The 24,353-nt window shown below is 38.0% G+C and overlaps 1 protein-coding gene across 3 annotated transcripts in view; it reads right to left on the bottom strand.

The window, feature by feature from the left end:
- The window catches only part of stard13b (StAR-related lipid transfer (START) domain containing 13b), a 99,164-nt gene extending 86,596 nt beyond the window's left edge, over positions 1-12,568 (bottom strand). Inside the window, exons 1-2 of one of the 3 annotated variants that reach the window (XM_051862223.1) lie at positions 12,295-12,568; positions 5,388-6,430 (exon numbers count right to left, since the gene is read on the bottom strand). In XM_051862223.1, coding sequence (XP_051718183.1) covers positions 5,388-6,296 — 909 coding nt within the window. In that variant the 5' untranslated portion in view covers positions 6,297-6,430; positions 12,295-12,568. Of the gene's footprint in view, positions 1-5,387; positions 6,431-11,056; positions 11,075-12,294 lie in introns of those variants that run through there. The other 2 variants (XM_051862225.1, XM_051862224.1) reach the window with 2 other exon arrangements.
- Positions 12,569-24,353: the final 11,785 nt, after the last annotated feature.

Here is a 24,353-nt window from a genome sequence, read left to right as displayed (position 1 = left end):
TTGACGACTGTCATGGCAGAATGGGACACATTTGTCTCAGGCAGCAGAAATACATGGTTTGGTTGAAAAGGGGGGCAGCATACAAGGCACATGAAATCTCAAGGAATGTGGCCATGGTGAGACCTTTAACCAATCAGATTCAAGATGATGACATTCCTTCAGAGAGTGAACAAAGGGGTACAACAGAATCAACCTTTCTAGGACAGTTTAAAAAATTAATACAGAGTCAGTAAGATTTTTTAATGTTTTTTGAAAGAAGTGCTCACCAAAGCCACATTTATTAGTTACTATTTTAGGGAGTAACGTAATATTGTAACTTTCCCAACACTGCTAGTGAGAAGGCTTTCTTGTTGTCCCTCTTAAGACATTAGCGCCACTATGTCTTGCCCTTCTGCAATGGACCATTAACCCTCTTGACTTTGACAAAAGAGGATGCATTTGCTGCTCAAATTTGCCCCCCCATGAGTCTTCAGTGAAAACAATTAGTGTCTGGATGTTGTTTGACTAAACAGACAATGTCACTAAGACTTTAAAGCTAATGTCTAATTTATGAGTTTACAGCAAAACTAAAATAAGGCTCAAAAGTTTGGGGTCAGTAAGATTTTTTTGAAAGAAATTAATACTTTTACTCAGCAAGGATGCATTAAATTGATCAAAAGTGTTAGTAAAGAGATTTATAATGTTACAAAAGATTTGTATTTCAAATTGTTCTATTTCAAATCTATTTCATCGTCTTAGATCACGGTTTCCACAAACATAGCGTAGTTAATGCATTAAGTACCCTGGACTAACAATGAACAGCATTTTTACATGTTTATTAATAAAAATACTATTGTTCATTCATGTTTGTTCATGATATGAACTAATGGGTAATTTATGCGACTCAAAATGTCAAAAATGCATTAGTTTAATGCACAAATTAACATTAATCTAGTTTAATAAATGATGTAAAGGTACTGTACATTGTTAGTTCATGATACGTAATATGTTAATGTCAACTAATAACAAATACTGTAAAGTGTTACCAATGTCCCCTTTTTTAGTATTAAAAAATTGATTTCCACAATAAAGAGAACAGAGTATTAAAAAGTACAGTGTATTGGTCTAGTGGCAGCCCTTGGAATCTGTTCCTTGCACAGAATCCATGGTATTCAACAACCCGGCATCGGTTACAGCACCCCTTTCCGCCCTGTCAGTCGTGAGAAAATACACTTGTCATGGCAACTAGGCCGGTATGAGTCAGTCCCACCAGATCAGCTCATCATTGTTATCTTCCACGGTGGACAGAATGGCCGAGGACCATAACTGCACCGCCGCAAATTGGCCACATTGTAAATCTCAGCACTGGTCCATTGACATGGAAATGAGGAGTCAAGTGCCCGGCTTTGGCATGGCTCTGGGCTTCCTGCCACGGCCATGCCACCCACTGAGCGTGCCAGCCAGCTCCACCGAGAGAATGTAGCAATATGTCATCCTTAAAGGCCACCAGCCATAATCCGTTTGCTGAACTGCTTCAAATCCAGGTCAGATAAGTCTCTAAAGAGGAAGAAAATCCTCCCTCTTTTTTTGTTACAGGATCCGTTCACCGTAACTCAGTGTCATGTAACTCAATGTCTTTCCTCACATGGATATATACACAGACTGCTGCAGTTTTCAACAATTCCATTCCATAAGCACAAATAAAATTTACATAAACAGGTATAAATAACTGTATCGGAGCTATTGGCCACAAAATATGCGTAAAGGTTTGTATAGAGCGCCTCCAGATGGTGAAGAGGCAAAATGCAAGTTGTGTGCAATATTAAATATCAAATATTTAATTTCCATATGGATTGCACCAGGGAATCTCATCTATAGGTTTTTAAATATGTATTTTTTGCAATTTTATACTGATATTAGATGTTCCTTGATTTTTTCTGTCCATATCCACTGACAGCTAATTCTGGTATTTCTTGAGAAGGTGCAAACGAGGCAAGGTCGGCGCTCACGTGAGGGGTACCACATTCTTTCACACCTTCATCTTAAATCATGCATGAACAAAGAACGAGTAACAGGAGGGGAGAGCTGAGCATGTGCAGCACAGAGGGGTGTTGGGGCCAACAAATGAGCCACGGGTCGTTCTCAGCTCACCTGCCTTAGAAAAACCATTTAACCTCTACTACTTACTACTGTAAGCCATCACAACTCTAGATGTAACTGGCCTGTCTTGGTTTGACGTTTTTTTCCTTTACTAAAAAAGTATTATTTTAAAAGTTTTCTTTTTTAGAAATAAATTCATTCAAAATTATGTATTCATTTAAAAAAATATATATAATTTATTAAATAATATTTAATATATTGTGAATATTGCTGGTTCTTTTTTTGTTCCTCTTTTGTAAGTTGCTTTGGATAAAAGTGTTTGCTATAAATGTTTAATAATATTTAATATATAATAATTTACATTAAATTTATTCATAAAACAATAGTATATATAGAAAAAGATATTCTTTCTTTGTAGACTTTTCATTGCAATTATTTTCAGATTAACACTAAATAGATTTTATTAACAACCTTTCAAGAAGGTGTGTGTGTGTGTGTGTGTGTGCGTGTGTGTGTGTGTGTGTGTGTGTAAAAATTGATCAAAAACTTATGATTATGTGAAGGAATGGCTACCTATTCTAACATCAAACAATAGCAAAAGATGTCAAACTGAATCTATATACTGAACAACACTGACTTTGAGTTTATGTAGCGATAAGAACAGAGTAAGAGGGTGTGATCGCCTCAACTTTACACTTTGTCCCGGTTATCTCTGGTATGTATGGTATGGGACATTTTTACAGGAGCTCTTAACCGAGCATGGTAGGGAATATGCTATTGTGTTTTCATATGTATGTCCATGTGACACCTCTTTAAAGAACAATAAACTTGGGATGGGGAGGTCACATGTCAACAACAGTCAGGTCAGGCATGAGTTCAGGAGAAAGATACAAATCATTCATGACTGGCTCCAACTAAATGAAGCTGTAAGTAATTTAAGGCTAAGTTCACTGCTACTGTAAACAGATGTTTGCTCTGACAGGCGACAGGAAAAACATCAGACTCGGCATTCCATGAAAAAGAGACTATGACAGATACTCAGGAAAGCTTGCCTTTATGGCATGAACGGTCTATCAGCATGACAATATGTTGTGGTTGAGCTGGTGGTTCATTCAGAGCTCTAGTACACTGCAGGCCTCACACAAGCAATGTTTCAGTTAATACAAATAACCAGTCATTCCTTTCCAAGCATTCTCTATAGTCAAGCATTATATATATCATTTCGTAGAGAAAAAAACAGTGGATCACAAAGTTAAAATCTAAATTAGATTTTCCTAAAGGATATAGAAGTGCTTTCTCAATTTAGTATGCAAATAAATGTAAGATTACCAAATCACAATTCGGTATGGACTATATGCACGGAGCGTTCTTTAGAACTTCCGCTATAATATAAACCAGCTCGAAAACTTCCGGTGAGATGTCATTTGCTGGTGTGTTGAGCATCAGTAGTGAAATACTTAGTTAATAATCAGAATATAGTCACTTAAATAGTCAGGCATAGCATTAATTTAGTTATTCAAACGTAAGACGACAGAATAAATAAATAAATAAAGACGTATCTCATTGTTCCTCCTCGGCTAAATTCAATTCGACCATCAGTTTTCACACTTTTATGTGAAAAAAAGCTTCAAAAATTAAATATTTATTGTGCACTTTAGTTAGATTAACTGAATAAAATGTGAGTTCTCACAAGTGTGCTGAAATCATTGATCTTGCGCTGCACTGACTGACAGCTGCTGTGATTACAAAAGGCAATTAATTAACAAGAAAAGTTATTGTTTTTCTTAAGATTTTTTGAGTATTTCATACTTCACATTGACAAAATGTATTTTTAAACCTAGTTATTTTATAATGTTTAATATTTAGTCAAAAACGAAGAGAAAAACGATTAGAGGAAATGGCTGATATATGCGCAAATAAATGCTACTTTGCCGCCACCTGCTGATTATAGTGGTAATTATTGTCTTTTTTTATTTTTAAATAAGTGTTTTCTATCAAATGTTGAATTTCCTACATTTTGAAACGTTCGGTTTTACGATGGGGACAATCTCAGAAGGATGAACAAGTAATGTTTGTGGTCATCACATTAAAAATAACATTTAAAGTGCTGGGGGGAAAAAGCGTGTGCGTGTCTAATTACAGACACAGCGTTTTTAAACGGTCCCAATAGCTTCGTCTTTATTGCAAACGGGTTTATTGACAAATTAGGTAAATGTGATAACTGCATTAAAATATGAATACAACATTAAAAATTCAAACATTGATGGTTTTGTGTCGATGTACAGCGACTACAGAATGAACAGCTAACAGTTCACCGGAAATGCCCGAGCTGGCTTAACGACAACCAGGAAGTAACCGTGCATATAGCCTATTGGATTTTCATTACTTTTCCTTGATTTATCCAGAAACTGGAAAAGTGGTTTTAATTTATATTTAGGCCAATTCCAAGTCTTTCAGACAGATTTGTGAACCTGTTTAACTGACTTAAAGGGTTAGAGAACTGCTGATTCGACATGCTGATTCATAACGCTCCGAAGCTTCCTGAAGCAGTGTTTTGAAATCGGCCATCGCTATATAAGTCGTTATTTTGTTTTTTTGGCGCACCAAAAATATTCTCGCCGCTTTATAATATTAATATTGAACCACTGTACTCACATGAACTGACTTAAATATGTTTTTAGTACATTAATGGATCTTGAGAGAGGAAATGTCATTGCTGGCTATGCAGGCCTCACTGAGCCATCGGATTTCAACAAAAATATCTTAATTTGTGTTCTGAAGATGAACAAAGGTCTTACGGGTGTGGAATGGCATGAGGGTGAGTAATAAATGACATCATTTTTGGGTGAACTAACCCTTTAATGGAAATAATTGACTTAAAAGAACAATCCTCTCACAAGTGAGACATCAGCTATAGCTTGTGAGTAGGCAAGACCAAACTCTAGCCAATAAAATGTTTTAGATCAAATCAAAATGAGAAAAATCTGTATTTACTACACAAATATCCATTACTTTTCCATGACTTTTAAGATTTTATTAAAGACATCCACAAACCTGGCAATCACAAAAACTCGCTGATATTTTAAAACATTTAGCTTAAATTAATCGCAGAATTTTATAATTTAACGTTATAGTTTGAGAACAAACCTGAACATTTGAGGAATATTAATACAGTGCTGAACTGAAAGCAATGTAAAAAATCTTTACAGACATTGAAAACCAAACCAGATATCCTGCTTAAAGTCATCACTAAGCTTTAACAAATCTCAAAAAGCCTATTAAACATCTAATCGTCATTGCATCCTCACCTCTGTACTGCTACTCTCCTCCTCTGCCTCATAACTGCTGGTGCTGGTCGGTGGGAGGTTGGTGCTGGAACTTTCTTTTCCACTTGCTTGTCCACAGGTTCCTTTTCTCCTTTGCTTCTCCAATCCACCCCTATTTCGTCTGGAGCCAGGGAGAAACTCTTTGCGCTCTGGGAACACCTCATCACCATGGCTGTCATCTTCAGAAGAGGTCTCACAACCTTCTGAACTCTCATTGGCTTGGGCGTTCTGGATCATACCCAAAAAGCTGTCATAATCTGCAAAGGTAATGGAGCTGGGCTTGTGTTTGATGATTCGGGGTAAATCGGTACCCTTAGGGACTGGCAAAGGAGCAGAGTATGGGTGCTCAAGGTTGGACGGTCCCAATGGAGAGGATGCAAAAGAGTAAGTGGGGTCTGAAATTGATCTTACTGTCAAACTAGAGAAAGGATAAGAAGTAGACAAGGTGTTTGAGGAATCATCAAGGCTGTTGGTCACTGAACTATCTGAGGAAGTCAAAAACCTTGTCTCACTGTCCAGTTGGAGGTCAGATTTGTGAAAAATGCCATTCATCTCATGTTTTGGGCTTGATATTGGAGCAGAAGTGCTTTTATGTTTGATGCATTTCTTTGTCTTTTCTTTTGTGAGAAGATTTGCGATTTGAAGACAAGGTCCATCCTTGCTGACTAGCACTGGTACAATTTGATTGATCTTCTCTAATGAATAACTGTTCTTCAGCTCAAGTGGTGTTTGGTCAACAGATAATAGTGAATTGGAACTATCTTTTAATGTCAGGTTTCCATCCACGCTTGAGTCTGCCATTGAAAGCTCTACTGAGAAAGTCATTTTGGGGGCCTCTTGCAAAGCTGATGACCGCTGTCCTTCTAAAGTCATCATGGGTCGATTGTCCATGGTTCAATCTACAGTTTAGAGCTAGCCATAAGGAATATTCCAAAATGCCTTTGTATTAAGCCAGAAACTGCCATGTTCCACCATTTGGACTGAACTGGTTCCTCTGTCCAAATTAGCACTTTGTGCCTGTCATCCTGAAAAGAAAGAACAGAAGTTGTAATGAGTTTGCTTTAAATGTCTGCATGATTTTTTTCAAGACATAGGTGCATTTACTTAGCATACTTAAAGGATTAGTTCACTTTCAAATGAAAATTAGCCCAAGCTTTACTCACCCTCAAGCCATCCTAGGTGTATATGACTTTCTTCTTTCTGATGAACACAATCGGAGATATATTAATAAATATCCTGACACATTCGAGCTTTATAACGGCAGTGAGCGAGACCAATGAGTATGAGCTGAAGAAAGTGCATCCATCCATCCATCATAAACGTGTACTCCACATGGCCGCAGGGGGGTTAATAAAGGTCTTCTGAAGCGAAGCGATGCGTTTGTGTAAAAAAATACCCATATTTAACAAGTTATGAAGTAAAATATGTAGCTAGCTTCCGTCAGATTGCCTTCTGCATCGCGTCAGTTAAGCTTGAATAGGGAAGGCGTGAGATGTAGCGTAAGCGTTTTGAACTGCGAGAGTTTTACACTTTCTTCATAAGTTGAATACGGAAGGCAGTCTGGTGGAAGCTAGATATTTTACTTCATAACTTGTTAAATATGGATTTTTTTTTTTTTTTTTTTCACTTCAGAAGGCCTTTATTAACTCCCCGGAGCCGTGTGGAGTACATTTATGATGGATGGATGTGGATGGAGGCACTTTCTTCAGCTTCAAACTCATTGGTCTCACTCACTGCCATTATAAAGCTTAGATGCGTCAGGATATTTATTAATATAACTCTAATTGTTAAAGTCATATACACCTAGGATGACTTGAGGGTGAGTAAAGCTTGGGGTAATTTTCATTTGAAAGTGAACTAATCCTTTAAGTGTGATTATTTCATTTATCAGACTTAAAAAGATGTCAACGCAATCATGCTTCAATAACTTTTCTGATGGTGTAGTTCTCAGTTTTGCTGGTAACATTTTTTTTTAAACTCCTTGCCTGGCCAAGCTGGTTAGACGGTCTGTTTTGCAGGTTTTAAGAGCGGTTTTAGGCATTTTTTAGCTGGTCAGTCTGGCTGAGGCCAGTTAGACCATTATAAACCAGAAATACATCTCAGATGGGTTCAAGTTGCATATTCTTTTCAGCATGGGAAATTTAGGAAAATACATGTCAGCATTGCTTCTTATGGGACACTATGGAAAAGCAGAAGTATTATACCAACAAAGACAAAAAAAAAAAAAAAAGGCATTTGATATAAATGTCAGATTTTTTTTTTTTTTTTAATTCTCTGTGGTAATTGTCAGTATGCCAAATATGTACAGTGTTTAACCCAGAATATTGCTTTAAATTAGATGAGGATATGTTGGAGCATTGCTTCATATGGGATTTTATGGAAACATACTTCACAGACAATTATTCAAACCATTATAGAAGGAGCTGGAAATATGCAGTACAATGAGGAGAAATAATAGAGAATAAAATGGGTAGAAAGAGTAACTGGGGGGTGGGGGGGTTAGAAAAACAAATAATCTCAAAGATGGAGAAAGACTGAATCCCAAAGAGACATTCTGGTAATAGCAGAGAATCTCACAGAGGCAGAGAAGGGATAACGGAATCCCAGAGAAGCAAAGAGGGAATAACAGGGAATCTTGCACAAGTAGAAGAGGGAATAACAGGGGATCTGAGGGGTTGAACATCTGGCTCAGGCTGAGAGCGTTCAAGTCTGGATCTGTTAAAGGCACGACGATGGTGACATCAGTGCTATGAGGAATCTGGCTCTTCGCTCTCCAGTGGCTGATTTACAATGTACCCGTCCATTCATCAGACGACCTAAATGTCCCAGACCAGGCTGTGGTTAGCAACCCTGCTAACCCCCTCATTACCCCCCAACCACACTGCACAAAAACACACATTAAACCACAGGAAGTGTCTGATTGGTGGAGAAAGAAAGAACATTCCTTTCTGACACCTTAGCTTAAGAACGTCATCTAGACAGATGAACTGTGAAAGATCAAGATTATTCTTGGCAGGATGTTCCTATCAAGTGACTGATAGTGTGAAATCATACAACTCAATTGTGCTATATTAAGATGTGATTGGTTTATCAATTTAGTATGCAAATTGCTTCTGACAGGCCAGGGCTGCATTTCCCAAAAGCATCCAAAGCCTAAGCAGATCGTAAAACCCTTCGGTGCAATTGGTTTACGATCAACTAAAGGCTCACGATGCTTTTGGGGAAACTGGCTGTGATCATTCCAGAAGTGAACGCTAGGGTGTGGAAAGAAATTACAAATAACGATGGTGCATTTATGCAAAGTTGTTTTGAGATCTAAATAAGAGCAATTCTCATTTAAGAATGAATTGCTCTTATTTAAATATTTAAGTAGTTGGGTGCTTTTTCTAACTATAAGTTTTATATATACTTAAGTTTTGTATATAGTATTACGTATTATATAATAATACATTACTGGTATATATACATATAAGCCATTAAAAGTCATAAAAAGACAATATTGGTCTATCTCCCAGTTTTGAAGTTTCTTTTAGTGGTCAACTCAGAGAAGAGATAAAAACAAAGCATATTTCACTGACTGATACATTTAACTTTCATGAACTTTTTCCAGTGGTCATCAACAGATGGAAACACTGAATATTCCTGTGTACTTCCAAGCATGCATTGAAAATCAGAGCTCTCTGTGCTGTGGTGTTAAATGTGAGAAGGGGGCCAGCTGGCAGCCCTGACTGTGGCCTTCACTCATTTAACACTTTGCCTTGTGCTTTGCTCTCATTCTGTCTCTATCATGTCACACGCTCACGAAAACATGGTCCAATTTAATCAAGAGAAAGGAAAACGCACACCTGCTGCCCTTAACAAAACATTTAACCTTTAAAAGCTGATAAGAACTATGACCAAACACCGGAAAAGGTCAGTGACTCACAGCCACCTACAGCTCTGACTTTCCATGTGCCTGTGATACACATGCAAACATGTTCATATGAAATCACACATGGTATATAACAGAGGTTATGAAATGTGAAGCACTATCTGTCAAATATCACAATGCACAAGAACTTGCACAAGCATATATGCCATTAAAGAGATATTTCAGCCAAAAATGAAAATTATCCCATGATTTACTCACCCTCAAGCCATCCTAGCTAGTCTTTCAGACGAACACAATCAGAGATATATGTTTAAAATAAACTTTGTCCTCCAAAGTTTATAATGGTTGTGAATGGGGGCCTGCATTTTTAAGTAAAAAATAATGCATCCATTCATAAAAAAATGTAATCCATATGACTCTAGGGGGTTAATAAAGGCTTTCTGAAGCAAAGCAATGCATTTTTTGTAAAAAAAAATCCATATTTAAAACTTTATAAATTCAAATAACTAGCTTCCGACGGACGACCATACACATAATGCACAAGTTGACTTGCGTTAAACGAGTAACCCAATGACGCGATGTATGACGCAGGACGTCATATGACACGTCTCGCTGAGGTCGGGGTTGATCCATGTAACCCGATTTCAGAGGTCGAATGTCCCACAGATGTTATTTTCTAGAAGGAGGTAGGAAAAATCTGTCTGGAACGCAGCATTAGACGCCTCTCATGGTTCAAACAAATAGGGCTGTGCAACAAATTTAAGCTCCTCTTCTCTTACACCCGAAATCCTCCGAAATTTAAAAATGATCGTTTTAGACTTATAATCTGTGACCGGTAATTTGTTTTTCAAATCTAATATGCACTTTTAAAGTATTAATATGCACCATTTAGGGGTAAGAAGGTACAAAGATGTACCTTTTCACTTTTGTACCTTAGGGTACTGCCCCGGTGACAAGCAGCGTACCTTTTTTTCTGACAGTGAAGGACACTCTTCTGCTGCAAATCGACTTGCGCATTCTGCGTACGGTCGTCCGCCGGAAGCTAGTTATTCGAATTTGTAAAGTTTTAAATATGGATATTTTTCTTATAAAAACGCATCGCTTCAGAAGGCCTTTATTAACCTATTGGAGTTGTATGGATTACTTTCTTTTTATGGATGAATGCATTATTTTACACTCTTACACTTCAAAACGCAGCCCTCCATTCACAACTATTATAAACCTTGGAGGACTAAGGATATTTTTAAATATATTTCTGATTGTGTTCGTCTGAAAGAAGATATTCATATACACCTAGGATAGCTTGAGTGTGAGTAAATCACACCCATTTTTGGGTCAACTATCCCTTTAAATACTATACTATACTATACTATACTATACTATACCAAATCCTGCAACATGCTGTACTCCACTTACAACTACATTAATAATTGACCATATCAGACCATTTAAAAATTATCTAGTGAGGACAAAAAGGTGACTAAATGGTGACAATTTTAGTCACAGAACCTAAAATTGACACTTTTCTAAGTACATGTAAATTGTAGCCTAAAATCTTAAAAATAAATCTGCCTAAAAACTTCTAAAACATAACCTAGAGAATACTGGCTTCAGTATCATTTTTAACAAGGTAATTAGTTACTCAGTATCACGGCATTCATATTTAGATGTTGCAATTATGACTAAAGTTACAACATCAGTTCATAACTTGCCCAAAAACGTTGTCTTTTATGAGAAACAGTGTTGCAAGTGTAACCCTGATTAGATCTAGTCCTCTCACCTCCTTTCCTTTAGCCCGTTTTTCTCTAAAGCCACAGTAAAAGGAGGCCTCCTCATTCCCAGCTGTATAAAAGACTTGATCCAAACAGCCAAAGAGGATTCTGCACTGTGAATGTCACTCAAGCGTTCTACAAGTTTCTCGTTGAGCGCAAAGTGTTGCAATACATGAAAAGGGGCGAGCAGTGTTTTCTTTTTACTTTACACACTGTGAGTGACTGTTAACGCTGCCATTCCCATTCATTTTACAGAGATCGTTATTAATTCATTACACAGTGTACATTTCACTAGGACTGTAATGGTCCAGTAAAAACGTACACAGAGTTATTGACACATGTAAGTCGAAGTAATCCTGCGGATTCTACCATATGTTCCTGGTGTTTGATTTGCATCATTCAGAGCCCTGAGTATTTTAGTTTAGATTTTTTAGTGAGATTAAGATTTTAAAAGTTCAAATTTGTATGAATCTATAAGGGAAAGTTTATACAGTATATAATGTCCTGTAACTCATCACCATTTTCTTTTAGTACTTTTAATCACTTTTTTTTTTTTTACTTTCACTAGTTTATTTTAAATGGTCCTGCAGCGTAAAAATGTGTCCCGTTTCCTCCTCTGAGTAAAAATAAATACATATATAATTGTAAGGTAAAGTTTAAAGTATAAAGTTTTGATAATTAGAAATAAAGTTGCAATTATGAGAGAGGCACAATTGAGAAATATAAATCAAATTGCAAGACATAAATATATATAAAGATGCAATTGTGAGATATAAAGTCATATATATATATACACAATAGCCATAACTGCGCAATATAACAGCAAGATATAAATCCACATTGGGAGATATAAAGTGGCAATCATAAGAAATAAAGTTACTCTGAGAAGGAAACAGGCTTTCCATAATTGTTCAAGCTGCATGCATAAATATTTATACAATAACTAACAAACTTAAAATAGTTTTAGATGCAGTAATTCAGAATGTCACATCGCAGAACATGTTAACAACACATACAATGTTTTCCAATGAGCCCTGATATTTCACCTTCACATCTAGAAGCAAATGAAAGTTTAAATGTATTCATTTGGCAGACACTTCCATTCAAAGTGACTTCAAGGTATATGCATTTCATCAGTATTCTCTGTCATGAACTTTAGCCGTCATCCACCTGTGCTGAAGAGTCTGCAGTAGGTCAGCACTGAAGCTGAAGACTGCATATTAAAACAGAATGAATGCCATCTCACCTTAGAGTCCTTCAGAATGTGCTGGGAAGTCCAACAGGCGTCAAGGTCATGATGAGGAGCGTGAAAACTGTCTAAGGTCCCATTACAAAAACAAGGAACGTGCATGCAGACACACTCAGCCTTCAAAAGCGTCTCTTTTTGCACTTTTCCTTGGATATTCAAGGCAACTCCTCCGCAGAGGGAGAGGTGCTGTCATCACAAATTCCCCAGAATCCCCACAGGCAACGGGAAGCCTCAGCATGCAGTGACTAAGACATTCAGAGTAAGAGTGGAAGGGGAGGAAGAATGTATAGTTGTTAGAATGATGGTTTGGAGGAGGAGTCATGGCTTAGGGGAAAGGGTGAAAGAGAGAGAGGAAGAGAGGAGATACTGTTGTGTAAACAAGGCGCTGCACAAAGTATATTTGGATGTAAATGACCTGCACTGGCTTTAATTGTGAAGGAGAACAGATCCATGTCTCAGTGTATGGCTCTGACCCCCAGTTCAACAGGGCTGGATGCATTCCAGGTTACACCACCATTATCCACAGAAAGCCATATGGATACTTTCTAAAAACAAAAGGAATGGATAGACCAGGAAAGAAAAGGATATTTTACTTCACCATGGCTTTTTTCCATCAGGAGAGCTGTCTGAATCACCCAGGAAGTTCTGTGGCTGTGTCCATATCCTAAGGCATATGTCAATGGCTTATCAGTGAGCGTTTTTATATGAAGGTACTTCAGTTCAGTTTCCAGGGAACCATAACATCACATCTAATGATCTGGAACAAAATTCAAGAGATAACCAAGCAAATGTTTAATGGATACATTATCTTATCTCTTGGTAGAAAAGGAATCTCAAGGTTTGTATTACAAAAAACTATTTATAAAAACGAAACTTCTAAAATGTGCAAAATTAATAAAAAAATTTAAAAAAGATTTTAAAATGTTTATAGAATACTTTTATATTATATAACGTTGGAATCAATCATGCTCTGATTCTCTATATTTAGTTTAAAAGGTCTAAAAAACGATTTATAAAAATGACATTTCTAAAACTAAAAAATGTATACAGAATTATAAAAATGTGGATTCTCTATAGGAAGCATTATGCAAATTTCTGACACAGCCTCCCCTGATGTTTACATTTGTCTGTTAAGGTCCAATGCTGATGTTCTCTCATCCTAAATTGCCTTGCATTTCCGTGGTTGAGAAACATCCATCCACTTGTTTGTTGATCACTGTCTTCGTTCACCCTAGAGGAAGCAGTGGTCACAAATCAACACGGACTCCTGCTGACCCCATCTAAAAGTGGGGGGAACAGAGGAGGGAGAAGGATCCCCTTCATTCATTCACAAAACACTCTTCCATTCTGCCTGCAGCCACTTCAGACTATCATCACATGCTTTCTTGTTTCTAGGTACTCATTTCACATTAGTTCAAAAATAGAAGCCTCAATAGCAATTTATCTTAATGTTCCTGTTGTAACTTTAAGTTTAAAACAACATGAAACTTGCAACTCTCTGACTAATCAATTATAATAATTGTCACTTATGACCTCCAAGTATCATATTGTAAAAGGATTCATTTTCAAATAAAAATTACCCCAAGCTTTACTCACCCTCAAGCCATCCTAGGTGTATATGACTTTCTTCTTTCTGATGAACACAATCAGATATATATTAATAAATATCCTGACGCATCCGAGCTTTATAATGGCAGTGAACGATACTAACAAGTATAAAGCTGAAGAAACTACATCCATCCAAATCTAAATATCTAACTTCCACCGCCAGACTGCCTTCCATATTCAAGTTACGAAAAAAATGGAACTGGCGTCGCATCAGTTAAGCTTTTTCCGTAAGTTGAATAGGGAAGGCGTAAGCGTAAGCTTTTTGAACTGTGAGAGTTTTACACTTTCTTCCTAAGTTAAATACAGAAGGTCATCTGGAGGAATCTAGTTTACTTCATAACTTGTTAAATATGGATTTCTTTTTTTACACAAATGCATCGCTTCACTTCAGAGGGACTATATTAGGGCCTATATTGGATGTGGATGGATGCACTTCAGCTCATACTCACTGGTATCGTTCACTGCCATTATAAAGCTTGGATGCGTCAGGATATTTATTAATATATTTCCGATTGTGTTTATCAGAAAGAAGAAAGTCATATACACTGTGTTCCAAATTATTATGTAAGTGACGTATCAGTAGGATTTCAGTACAATAAACATTCAGATTTTAGTTTTTCAAAGAAAGTGTTTGTTTGTATTATTTCTCCGTATCTTTTTAGATAACTGGTATCAATCTCAAACAGGTTTGTTAAATAGTTTGCCAGGCCTACTTAGGTAAATGGAAACCCTACTTAAAGAGGTTGTTCCACATTATTAAGCAAGTCACAGTTCTCATGCAATATGGAGAGGAAGAAAGATCTTTCTGAAGATGAAAAGCATGAAATGGTCCAATGTTGTGCAAAAGGCATGAAAACAAATGAAGTTTATTTAACTAAATTCGGGAGGCGCACGTTAAGGTAAATCAACCAATCATTGCAAGAGGAAGCCGGTATATAAGCCGTCTCTCACCTCTATCCCGCAACAAGTTTCACAGCATCCCTCCACCACCCCATCACCTCACTCTTGGCTGGTTTCTATCCCAGTTAAGGAGGGAGAGTACTTTGGGTTCGGGCCAAATTCCGATCTTGGGGCCCTCCCCCGGAAAGCACGCCAAATATGCATGAATTACTATACAAATGACTTTATTTTGATTTCATGTAAGTGTAAACTCGTGAACTAATATTGTGTGAAAAGTGAATGGAGATTATGGAACTATCATAAGGTTTGTGAGTGATTTAGAGCACAGCAGAACTCGGTCAGATAAAGGCTTAAAGTTTCTGTCAAACAAGTTAATTGTATTAAAAGGGCAGCTATGAAAAAAAAAGCCAGTGTTGAGCAGCAAACAGGTATTTGAAGCTGCTGGTGTCTCTGGAGTCTCAAGAAGCTCTCCATGCAGGCTGGCAGTTGTGTGTAAAATTGCATTTCAGCCACCCCTAACCAAACCTCACAAAGAGAAACATTTACAGTGGGTGTAGAAATACATTTTCAAACAGTTTTATTGTTGTGGTGTTTTTTGCAGCATGGGATAGTGCATAGTGCATTGTATTTCAGAAGGCAGTATCCTTCTTTTTATACCAAAGCTGAAAATGGCCAGTTATGAACTCCACATATCTTGCAAAAGTCATTTCGACACCCTCAGAGACCCTAAAGGGACCTTCCATCTCACTTCCCAATATTCCAGCCCAAATCATCACCCGCCAGCTCCCTGCTGACGTCACAGTCTTGTTGGAACGTGGTGGCCATTCACCAACCATCCAGAAATCCATCCATTTAGACCATCCATTGTAGTGCGGTATTCATCAGTGAATAAAACTATTTAAAAATGAGTCTTCATGTATTTCTAAACCCGCTGTAAATGTTTCTCTTTGCTGAAATGCATCTTTACACACAACTGCCAGCCTGCATGGAGAGCTTCTTGAGACTCCAGAGACACCAGAAGCTTCAAATACCTGCTTGCTGCTCAACACTGGCTTTTTTTTTTTTTTTTAAATAGCTGCCCTTTTAATACAACTAATTTTTTTGACAGAAACTTTCCTTAAAAGTTCTCTTGTGCTCTAAGTCACTCTAAGTCACTCACAAATCTTATGATAGTTTGAAAATTTACATTCACTTTTCACACAATATTAGTTGTTTTCATGCTTTTTACGTAACATTGCACTATTTCATGCTTTTCATCTTCAGAAAGATCTTTCTTCCTCCCCATATTGCATGAGAACTGTGACTTGCTTAATAATGTGGAACAACCTCTTTAAGTAGGGTTTCCATTTACCTAAATAGACCTGGCAAACTGTTTTATCTTTTTATAACAGTTATCTAAAAAGATATGGAGAAATAAAACAAACAAACACTTTAAAAAAAAAAAAAAACTAAAATCTGAATGTTTATTGCACTGAAATTCCTGATATGTCACTTGCATAATAATTTGGAACACAGTGTACACCTAGGATGGCTTGAGGGTGAGTAAAGCTTGTGGTTATTTTCATTTGAAAGTGAACTAATCCTTTAATTTTACTGGATACACCTGAAGAAATCCCAAACCTTTAAACTAGAAATGTTTACATATACAACAAAAAAAGGACATAAAATAAAAAATATGAAGGAAAAAAAAAAAAGTGAATGGTGTTCACCTGTGCAAAACTGGCCACTACAATGCTTATAAGGGGTTTTTCTTTTTTTTCCCCCTGTCATTTTGCTTGTTTTGATGTTTGATTCATCATGGATTTCCTCTTACAGTACATTATATTCCAAGGTTCCCTTTCATACATATGCACACTCTTCAAAAATAGCACTGATTGTTGACACCCTAAAATATATAGTATATTTCAATTAACAATATAGAATGTATTGCATGTTAGCTTGCTTATTGTGCCCAAGTGCAAGATCTATTTAAGTTCACTTGTCAAACTAACAAGAAACTATGCTTCTTACCATGTTCTTACTATGTAGTTCCAACCAGGTAAGTTTGCAATGCTTTTTGTGAATGTTTGTTTGAACTATGGTTTTGGGAAACAGAGAATCGATGAACTATGTTGGTAATGACAGAACTTGCGACCATAGTTGGCTAATGATGTTTTTGAGAAAAGCACCCCTAGGCAAATGCTTATTAGCCAAGTAAAAAGAGACCACTTTCAAGTTTGTATGATATTCTGGACCCTAGATTTGGCTTAGGTCAGTACTTCATTGCAAGTCTCTAGGGATTATTTCTGGTAATTTTACACAACAAGAAAACTGCGAAAGAGAGAGTCTGCTGAAAAAAAAAAAAAAAAAAAAAAAGCATGCCACAATTCAACATATCTTACATGTTCGTAGCACAAACAGAAAAAAGTGACTTACCAGCCAAAGTTTAATACTCAGGGGATTGTTTAATTGTTTAAGCTAAAAACAGAAAGAATGAGCCACAACATAGCTCTTTAGCCAAAGCAATTTGACTCAAAATATCCACTATTTTAGTGCATTTACATAGAATCAAAGTGTTTTATTTTTTATACCCCATTTGATATTATTAGGTATGGTAATAACTCTCATAATTCATTACCAACAAAATTAAATGAAATAAAAAAAAACACTTAATGGCAGCCAAAGCTGGCTCAGCATTGTCGTGGATGCTGCCAAAATTTACTCTGGGACTCCATAATCTTCAAAGGTACTCGGGCAAGGAAAAAGCAAGACCTTAAAAAAGAGAGGGCTTATGTCACCACCAGTCTGTACTACATGGGGATCACTACAAGGGCAGCAGATGAAAAGCAGCAGCAGGCTGAGCGACTGGCAGGACCGTGTGAATGGATGTCTTTATTTGCAGCGGTGAAGCCCTGGAGGTGAGGTGACCCTTCTTCGCGTTGTGGAGGTCCAGCTTAAACACAGCTGGATTTTCATGTAGCTCAGCCAAAGAGGCCCTCTTCTGATCTTTTTCCTCCAGCACTGAAAAGCAGCCCTGTTTGTTGGACACTCTCTCTTAGATTTGTGGGGCTCCCTTACTGAGACAAGCAGGAAAACAAGAAACCCTCTCTCCTGTAGAAGAGCAATAAATCACATTCAACTGAATGCCACAAAAAGTTGTGCTTCTGTAGTGCTCGTCTCCTAATAATCGCAGGAACTGGATCTGTTCAGCATTCTGAACAAGCCTAAAAATTCCCAAAGATCATAACTCAAAATGCTGTTCATGTCCAGTTATGACAGTTGTCTGAGCCTGACACAGATTCAAAGATTGTCAAATTTTAAGACCATATATATCCTCTGCATGCTGCCAAAACAGTACCGACCCATCGATGCAAAGGTGTCCTGTGGTATCTGGCACCAAGATGTAAGCAGCAGATCCTTCAAGTCCTGTAGGTTGCAAGGTGGAGCCGTCATGGATCTGAGGGTGTTTTCACACCTATGGATTGTTTGTTTTGTTCCGAAACAGGGACTAAATTTGTTACAATGTTGCATTTTCTTCTTGGTTTGGTTCGCTTTCACATGGCAACATTTCAAAGCGTACCAAAATGCGTTTATGCAAGTCACATGCGAGTACAACTGTCCTCTTATTGGTCAGAGTTTTCTCTGCGTCACCCATCAAAATAATGATTGACAAGTTCGCCCCATGAGCTTATTGTGGCTTTATTTGTAAAGTCAAGACACACGCAAACACTGAATGTAGCCGTCATTCCCTGTTAAATTATATACTACATTCATATTAATGCTGCGACAAATTCAAACGCTCTCTCTCTCTCTGGATCTCCCAGGGCTGTCTAGTAGGCAAACTGTTGTCAGTGTGTCGAGAGACCGTATATGAATGTTATAATGATGCAGAGCGGGAATCAAGGCTTCGTCGCGTCAGCATTCTCGCACGGAGAAGTGCAATTACACAACATAGAGGCGCTCTTTGGTTTTCAACTATGGTAAATAATGTGCTCACTCACAGAATCAGACACTACTGCTTTTTATATAGCACATTTCCTGTTATGAATTATGATTTCGTTTGGTTCGTTGGTCCGTTGGGTTGGATTGCTTTCACATCTCAAGCGAACCGCTCCAGAGTTCGTTTGAAAGCGTACCGAGACCTCCTCTTTAATATATACCACCTCTATAAACAAATACACAGTGTATATATACAAACCCGATTCCAAAAAAGTTGGGACACTGTACAAATTGTGAATAAAAAAGGAATGCAATGATGTGGAAGTTTCAAATTTCAATATTTTATTCAGAATACAACATAGATGATATATCAAATGTTTAAACTGAGAAAATGTATCATTTTAAGGGAAAAATAAGTTGATTTTAAATTTCATGGCATCAACACATCTCAAAAAAGTTGGGACAAGGCCATGTTTACCACTGTGTGGCATCCCCTCTTCTTTTTATAACAGTCTGCAAATGTCTGGGGACTGAGGAGACAAGTTGCTCAAGTTTAGGAATAGGAATGTTGTCCCATTCTTGTCTAATACAGGCTTCTAGTTGCTCAACTGTCTTAGGTCTTCTTTGTCACATCTTCCTCTTTATGATGCACCAAATGTTTTCTATGGGTGAAAGATCTGGACTGCAGGCTGGCCATTTCAGTTCCCGGATCCTTCTTCTATGCAGCCATGATGTTGTAATTGATGTAGTATGTGGTCTGGCATTGTCATGTTGGAAAATGCAAGGTCTTCCCTGAAAGAGACGACGTCTGGATGGGAGCATATGTTGTTCTAGAACTTGGATATACCTTTCAGCATTGATGGTGCCTTTCCAGATGTGTAAGCTGCCCATGCCACACGCACTCATGCAACCCCATACCATCAGAGATGCAGGCTTCTGAACTGAGCGCTGATAACAACTTGGGTTGTCCTTGTCCTCTTTAGTCCGGATGACATGGCGTCCCAGTTTTCCAAAAAGAACTTCAAATTTTGATTCGTCTGACCACAGAACAGTTTTCCACTTTGCCACAGTCCATTTTAAATGAGCCTTGGCCCAGAGAAAATGCCTGCGCTTCTGGATCATGTTTAGATACGGCTTCTTTTTTGACCTATAGAGTTTTAGCCGGGAACGACGAATGGCACGGTGGATTGTGTTCACCGACAATGTTTTCTGGAAGTATTCCTGAGCCCATGTTGTGATTTCCATTACAGTAGCATTCCTGTAAGTGATGCAGTGCCGTCTAAGGGCCCGAAGATCACGGGCATCCAGTATGGTTTTCCGGCCTTGACCCTTACGCACAGAGATTGTTCCAGATTCTCTGAATCTTTGGATGATACTATGCACTGTAGATGATGATAACTTCAAACTCTTTGCAATTTTTCTCTGAGAAACTCCTTTCTGATATTGCTCCACTATTTTTCACCGCAGCATTGGGGGAATTGGTGATCCTCTGCCCATCTTGACTTCTGAGAGACACTGCCACTCTGAGAGGCTCTTTTTATACCCAATCATGTTGTCAATTGACCTAATAAGTTGCAAATTGGTCCTCCAGCTGTTCCTTATATGTACATTTAACTTTTCCGGCCTCTTATTGCTACCTGTCCCTAACTTTTTTGGAATGTGTAGCTCTCATGAAATCCAAAATGAGCCAATATTTGGCATGACATTTCAAAATGTCTCACTTTCAACATTTGATATGTTATCTATATTCTATTGTGAATAAAATATAAGTTTATGAGATTTGAAAATTATTGCATTCCTTTTTTATTCACAATTTGTACAGTGTCCCAACTTTTTTGGAATCGGGTTTGTATATATATATATATATATATATATATATAAATATATATATAATCATCATATATATTTCCCCCAGACCTGTTGATGTCTGCGTTTCCATCGCAGTCTAAAGTACTGTGAAGATTTAATCTGGTGACGTAGGACTGTGCGCAACATTCCAGTTCCCACTGGTTTTTGTCCACATATAAGCTTAATAAAGCCTGAACCTCGTCGTCGGTCCATTGGTCGTATTTTTTAAACACCATTGTTGATTTGAAAGCAACTCTTACTGCACTCACCATGACAGACTTTTAAAAATAGTGGTTGAAATAAAACGCTGTGTGAACTCAACCAATCAGCATGTTCAGCGCCCAAGTCCCACCCCCAAAAGTTCCTTACAAGCAGGGACATTTTGGTTCCTGCGGTCGAAACACACCGAGTACCACCCCAAAGTCCCTTGGTCCTGGGGAAAGTTCCTGCGGTGGAAACGGGGATTATATATATATATATATATATATATATATATATATATATATATATATACACACATAAAGACAGATATATAGAAGAGAAGAGCCTATGAACGCAATGTCAAGACCGGTCCAGAGGGAACAGTGTCGCTGTCAAAGCAGACAGCCTTGCACAGACAGAATGATACAAAGAGCGCCTGAAGCCATCAAGCATTCTGGGTAGTTTATCATTTATCATTTTGTTTCAATACAGCATGATGACATTTATCAACTAACATGAGTATTTTTAGATTTGTAAGTTGTTTTGACCAATTCATTAAAAAGAACTGGCTAACAAGAACCACTCATTGTATGCTTAAAATTAGCTGATTTAATTGCCAAGATGAAAATAAAATGTACAAAATGTGCATAAAAAACGTGTTCACTCACTTGAGGTGGAACTATTTTTAATTAAACAAAGGAAACACATTTACTGAATAAATACCTGGATGTTGGCACATCTAGGCCTAAAATAAGTAATACAATTATTTATACTTAACTAAATATTACATATCACATCAGTGATGTACAGTCCCTGTAAAGCATGCAAGATCTTCACAACCTAGCGTTTAAAACAGACCTGCAAAAATGGGAAACAGTCCATGCAAATGGCATTCAGCACAAATTTTTTGTCTGTGTTTTCATGGTTACCAGAATTGCATCATTTCTTTAGTGAATTGGATGCTAAAACACTCATTTTAAGAAGCAACACAATTCATTCTTACTGAATTCCACTGAGTGGTCTGTCTGCAGAAAAATGCAAAAAGAGCCAAACATCATGAAAACCATTTTTTTTTTTTTTTTTTTTTTTTTTTTTTTTATGAAGCCCTAGTGGAGAATTATTCCTCACATACTGTCTTATCAACGGTTGTCAGCTGTACAGAAACATCCACCATGATCGATATGCCAACCCCCACAATCTGCCATAAAATATGACAGCACCTCAAGCAGGGTGCATCTCGTTAAATCTAAAAATATTTACATACCTCCATATAGCACAGATCAGGCCTGTTCCTTTTTCGCAAAGTACATCTGAGTTGACTTGTTAGTCGTTGATGAAATCTTTGCATCAGTATAAACAAGACAGGAGGTTAATTTGGACCACAAATGCCCATTAAATGTTACATTGCACTATTTAAAATCTGTAAAAATAATAATAATGTTCAAATCACAACATGCCAGAGCAGGAGACTTTAACTCGAAAAAAAGTCAAAGCATTTGCTAAGCGACATTCCACAGATTAATGTGGAAATGGTGCTATTGTGCCATTGTTTACTCTTTTATAAGTGAAGATTATGAAGCTTCACCCAGCTAGTGCTAACAGAGGGACTGAAGAAAAGAGTAGAAACATGGAAAGGTATGTCTGAATATAGTGGGCGCCATTGGAGTGTTGGTGCGTTTACAGTATTAAGTCATGGGTGAAGAAAGGGACAGTCTGGCAAAACTCCAACAATGGGCTTTAACATCACTCTAACATCAGTCATTGTGAAAACAGGTGAGGGATTGGAATGTTTTGCCTAATATTTTCATGCTCACATGGCATTTAACCTCCAGCACTTCCAACCATCCCACACTAAACCTTGAGATTCAGACACTTACGTAACATTAAACTGCCTCTAAAAAAAGCACAAAAGACAAAGATGAATAAAAAACAATCCAGCACCGCAACTTGTTAGAACATTCCAGCAATGCCTTTATCTTTGACTCCATATTCCCATTCCGTTTCAATTTTCTGAAAGATTCCCGACATTCCAGAAAGCCTAGGCAGGTGTTCCGCATTATCTCCTCAACCTCACACTCCAGTTCCATCTTCACCCTAAGACACTTGACCCGTCCTTATAAATCTAACTTAATGCCCTCGGTGGCAACTAACTCATGGGTTTTGCATTATCTGCTGCTGTCAGGCTCAAGAAGAGGCAATGGATCAAAGCTCTCACTTTGTACTCCAAGCAGTTGTTTCTAAAACATGTGGTTAAGGATTGTTGTACATGACTTGTGTACCAGAATAGGTAATGGTTTATTTGCTGATGAATAAATAAGAGCACGCAAAAAGGATTTCGAAGCTGGCTATGATTCCAAAACTGAAAGTCTAGATATCATTTCAACAAGAGGAAATTACTGCACCCTTTCAACCCTCTTTAGAGAACCACTACTTGGAATAGGGAACATGGGGCACTGCAAATCATATTTTTAGTGAGCCTACAGTATCTCACAGAAGTGAGAACACCCCTCACATTTTTGTAAATATTTTATTATATCTTTTCATGTGACAACACTGAAGAAATTACACTTTGCTACAATGTAAAGTAGTGAGTGTACAGCTTGTATAACAGTGTAAATTTGCTGTCCCCTCAAAATAACTCAACACACAGCCATTAATGTCTAAACCGCTGGCCACAAAAGTGAGTACACCCCTGAGTGAAAATGTCCAAATTGGGCCCAAAGTGTCAATATTTTGTGTGGCCACCATTATTTTCCAGCACTGCCTTAACCCTCTTGGGCATGGAGTTCACCAGAGCTTCACAGGTTTCCACTGGAGTCCTCTTCCACTCCTCCATGACGACATCACAGAGCTGGTGGATGTTAGAGACCATGAGCTCCTCCACCTTCCATTTGAGGATGCCTCACAGATGCTCAATAGGGTTTAGGTCTGGAGACATGCTTGGCCAGTCCATCACCTTTACCCTCAGCTTCTTTAGCAAGGCAGTGGTCGTCTTGGAGGTGTGTTTGGGGTCGTTATCATGTTGGAATACTGCCCTGCTGCCCAGTCTCCGAAGGGAGGGGATCATGCTCTGCTTCAGTATGTCACAGTACATGTTGGCATTCATGGTTCCTTCAATGAACTGTAGCTCCCCAGTGCCGGCAGCACTCATGCAGCCCCAGACCATGTCACTCCCACCACCATGCTTGACTGTAGGCAAGACACACTTGTCTTTGTACTCCTCACCTGGTTGCCGCCACACACACTTGACACCATCTGAACCAAATAAGTTTATCTTGGTCTCATCAGACCACAGGACATGGTTCCAGTAATCCATGTCCTTAGTCTGCTTGTCTTCAGCAAACTGTTTGCGGGCTTTCTTGTGCATCATCTTTAGAAGAGGCTTCCTTTTGGGATGACAGCCATGCAGACCAATTTGATGCAGTGTGCGGCGTATGGTCTGAGCACTGACAGGCTGACCCCTTCAACCTCTGCAGCAATGCTGGCAGCACTCATATGTCTATTTCCCAAACACAACCTCTGGATATGACACTGAGCATGTGCACTCAACTTCTTTGGTCGACCATGGCAAGGTCTGTTCT

The sequence above is a fragment of the Ctenopharyngodon idella genome, chromosome 15 (genome assembly GCF_019924925.1).
Source record: "Ctenopharyngodon idella isolate HZGC_01 chromosome 15, HZGC01, whole genome shotgun sequence".
In the NCBI taxonomy this organism is placed as follows: Eukaryota; Metazoa; Chordata; class Actinopteri; order Cypriniformes; family Xenocyprididae; genus Ctenopharyngodon; species Ctenopharyngodon idella.
This window is presented reverse-complemented; position numbering and strand designations above follow the sequence as displayed.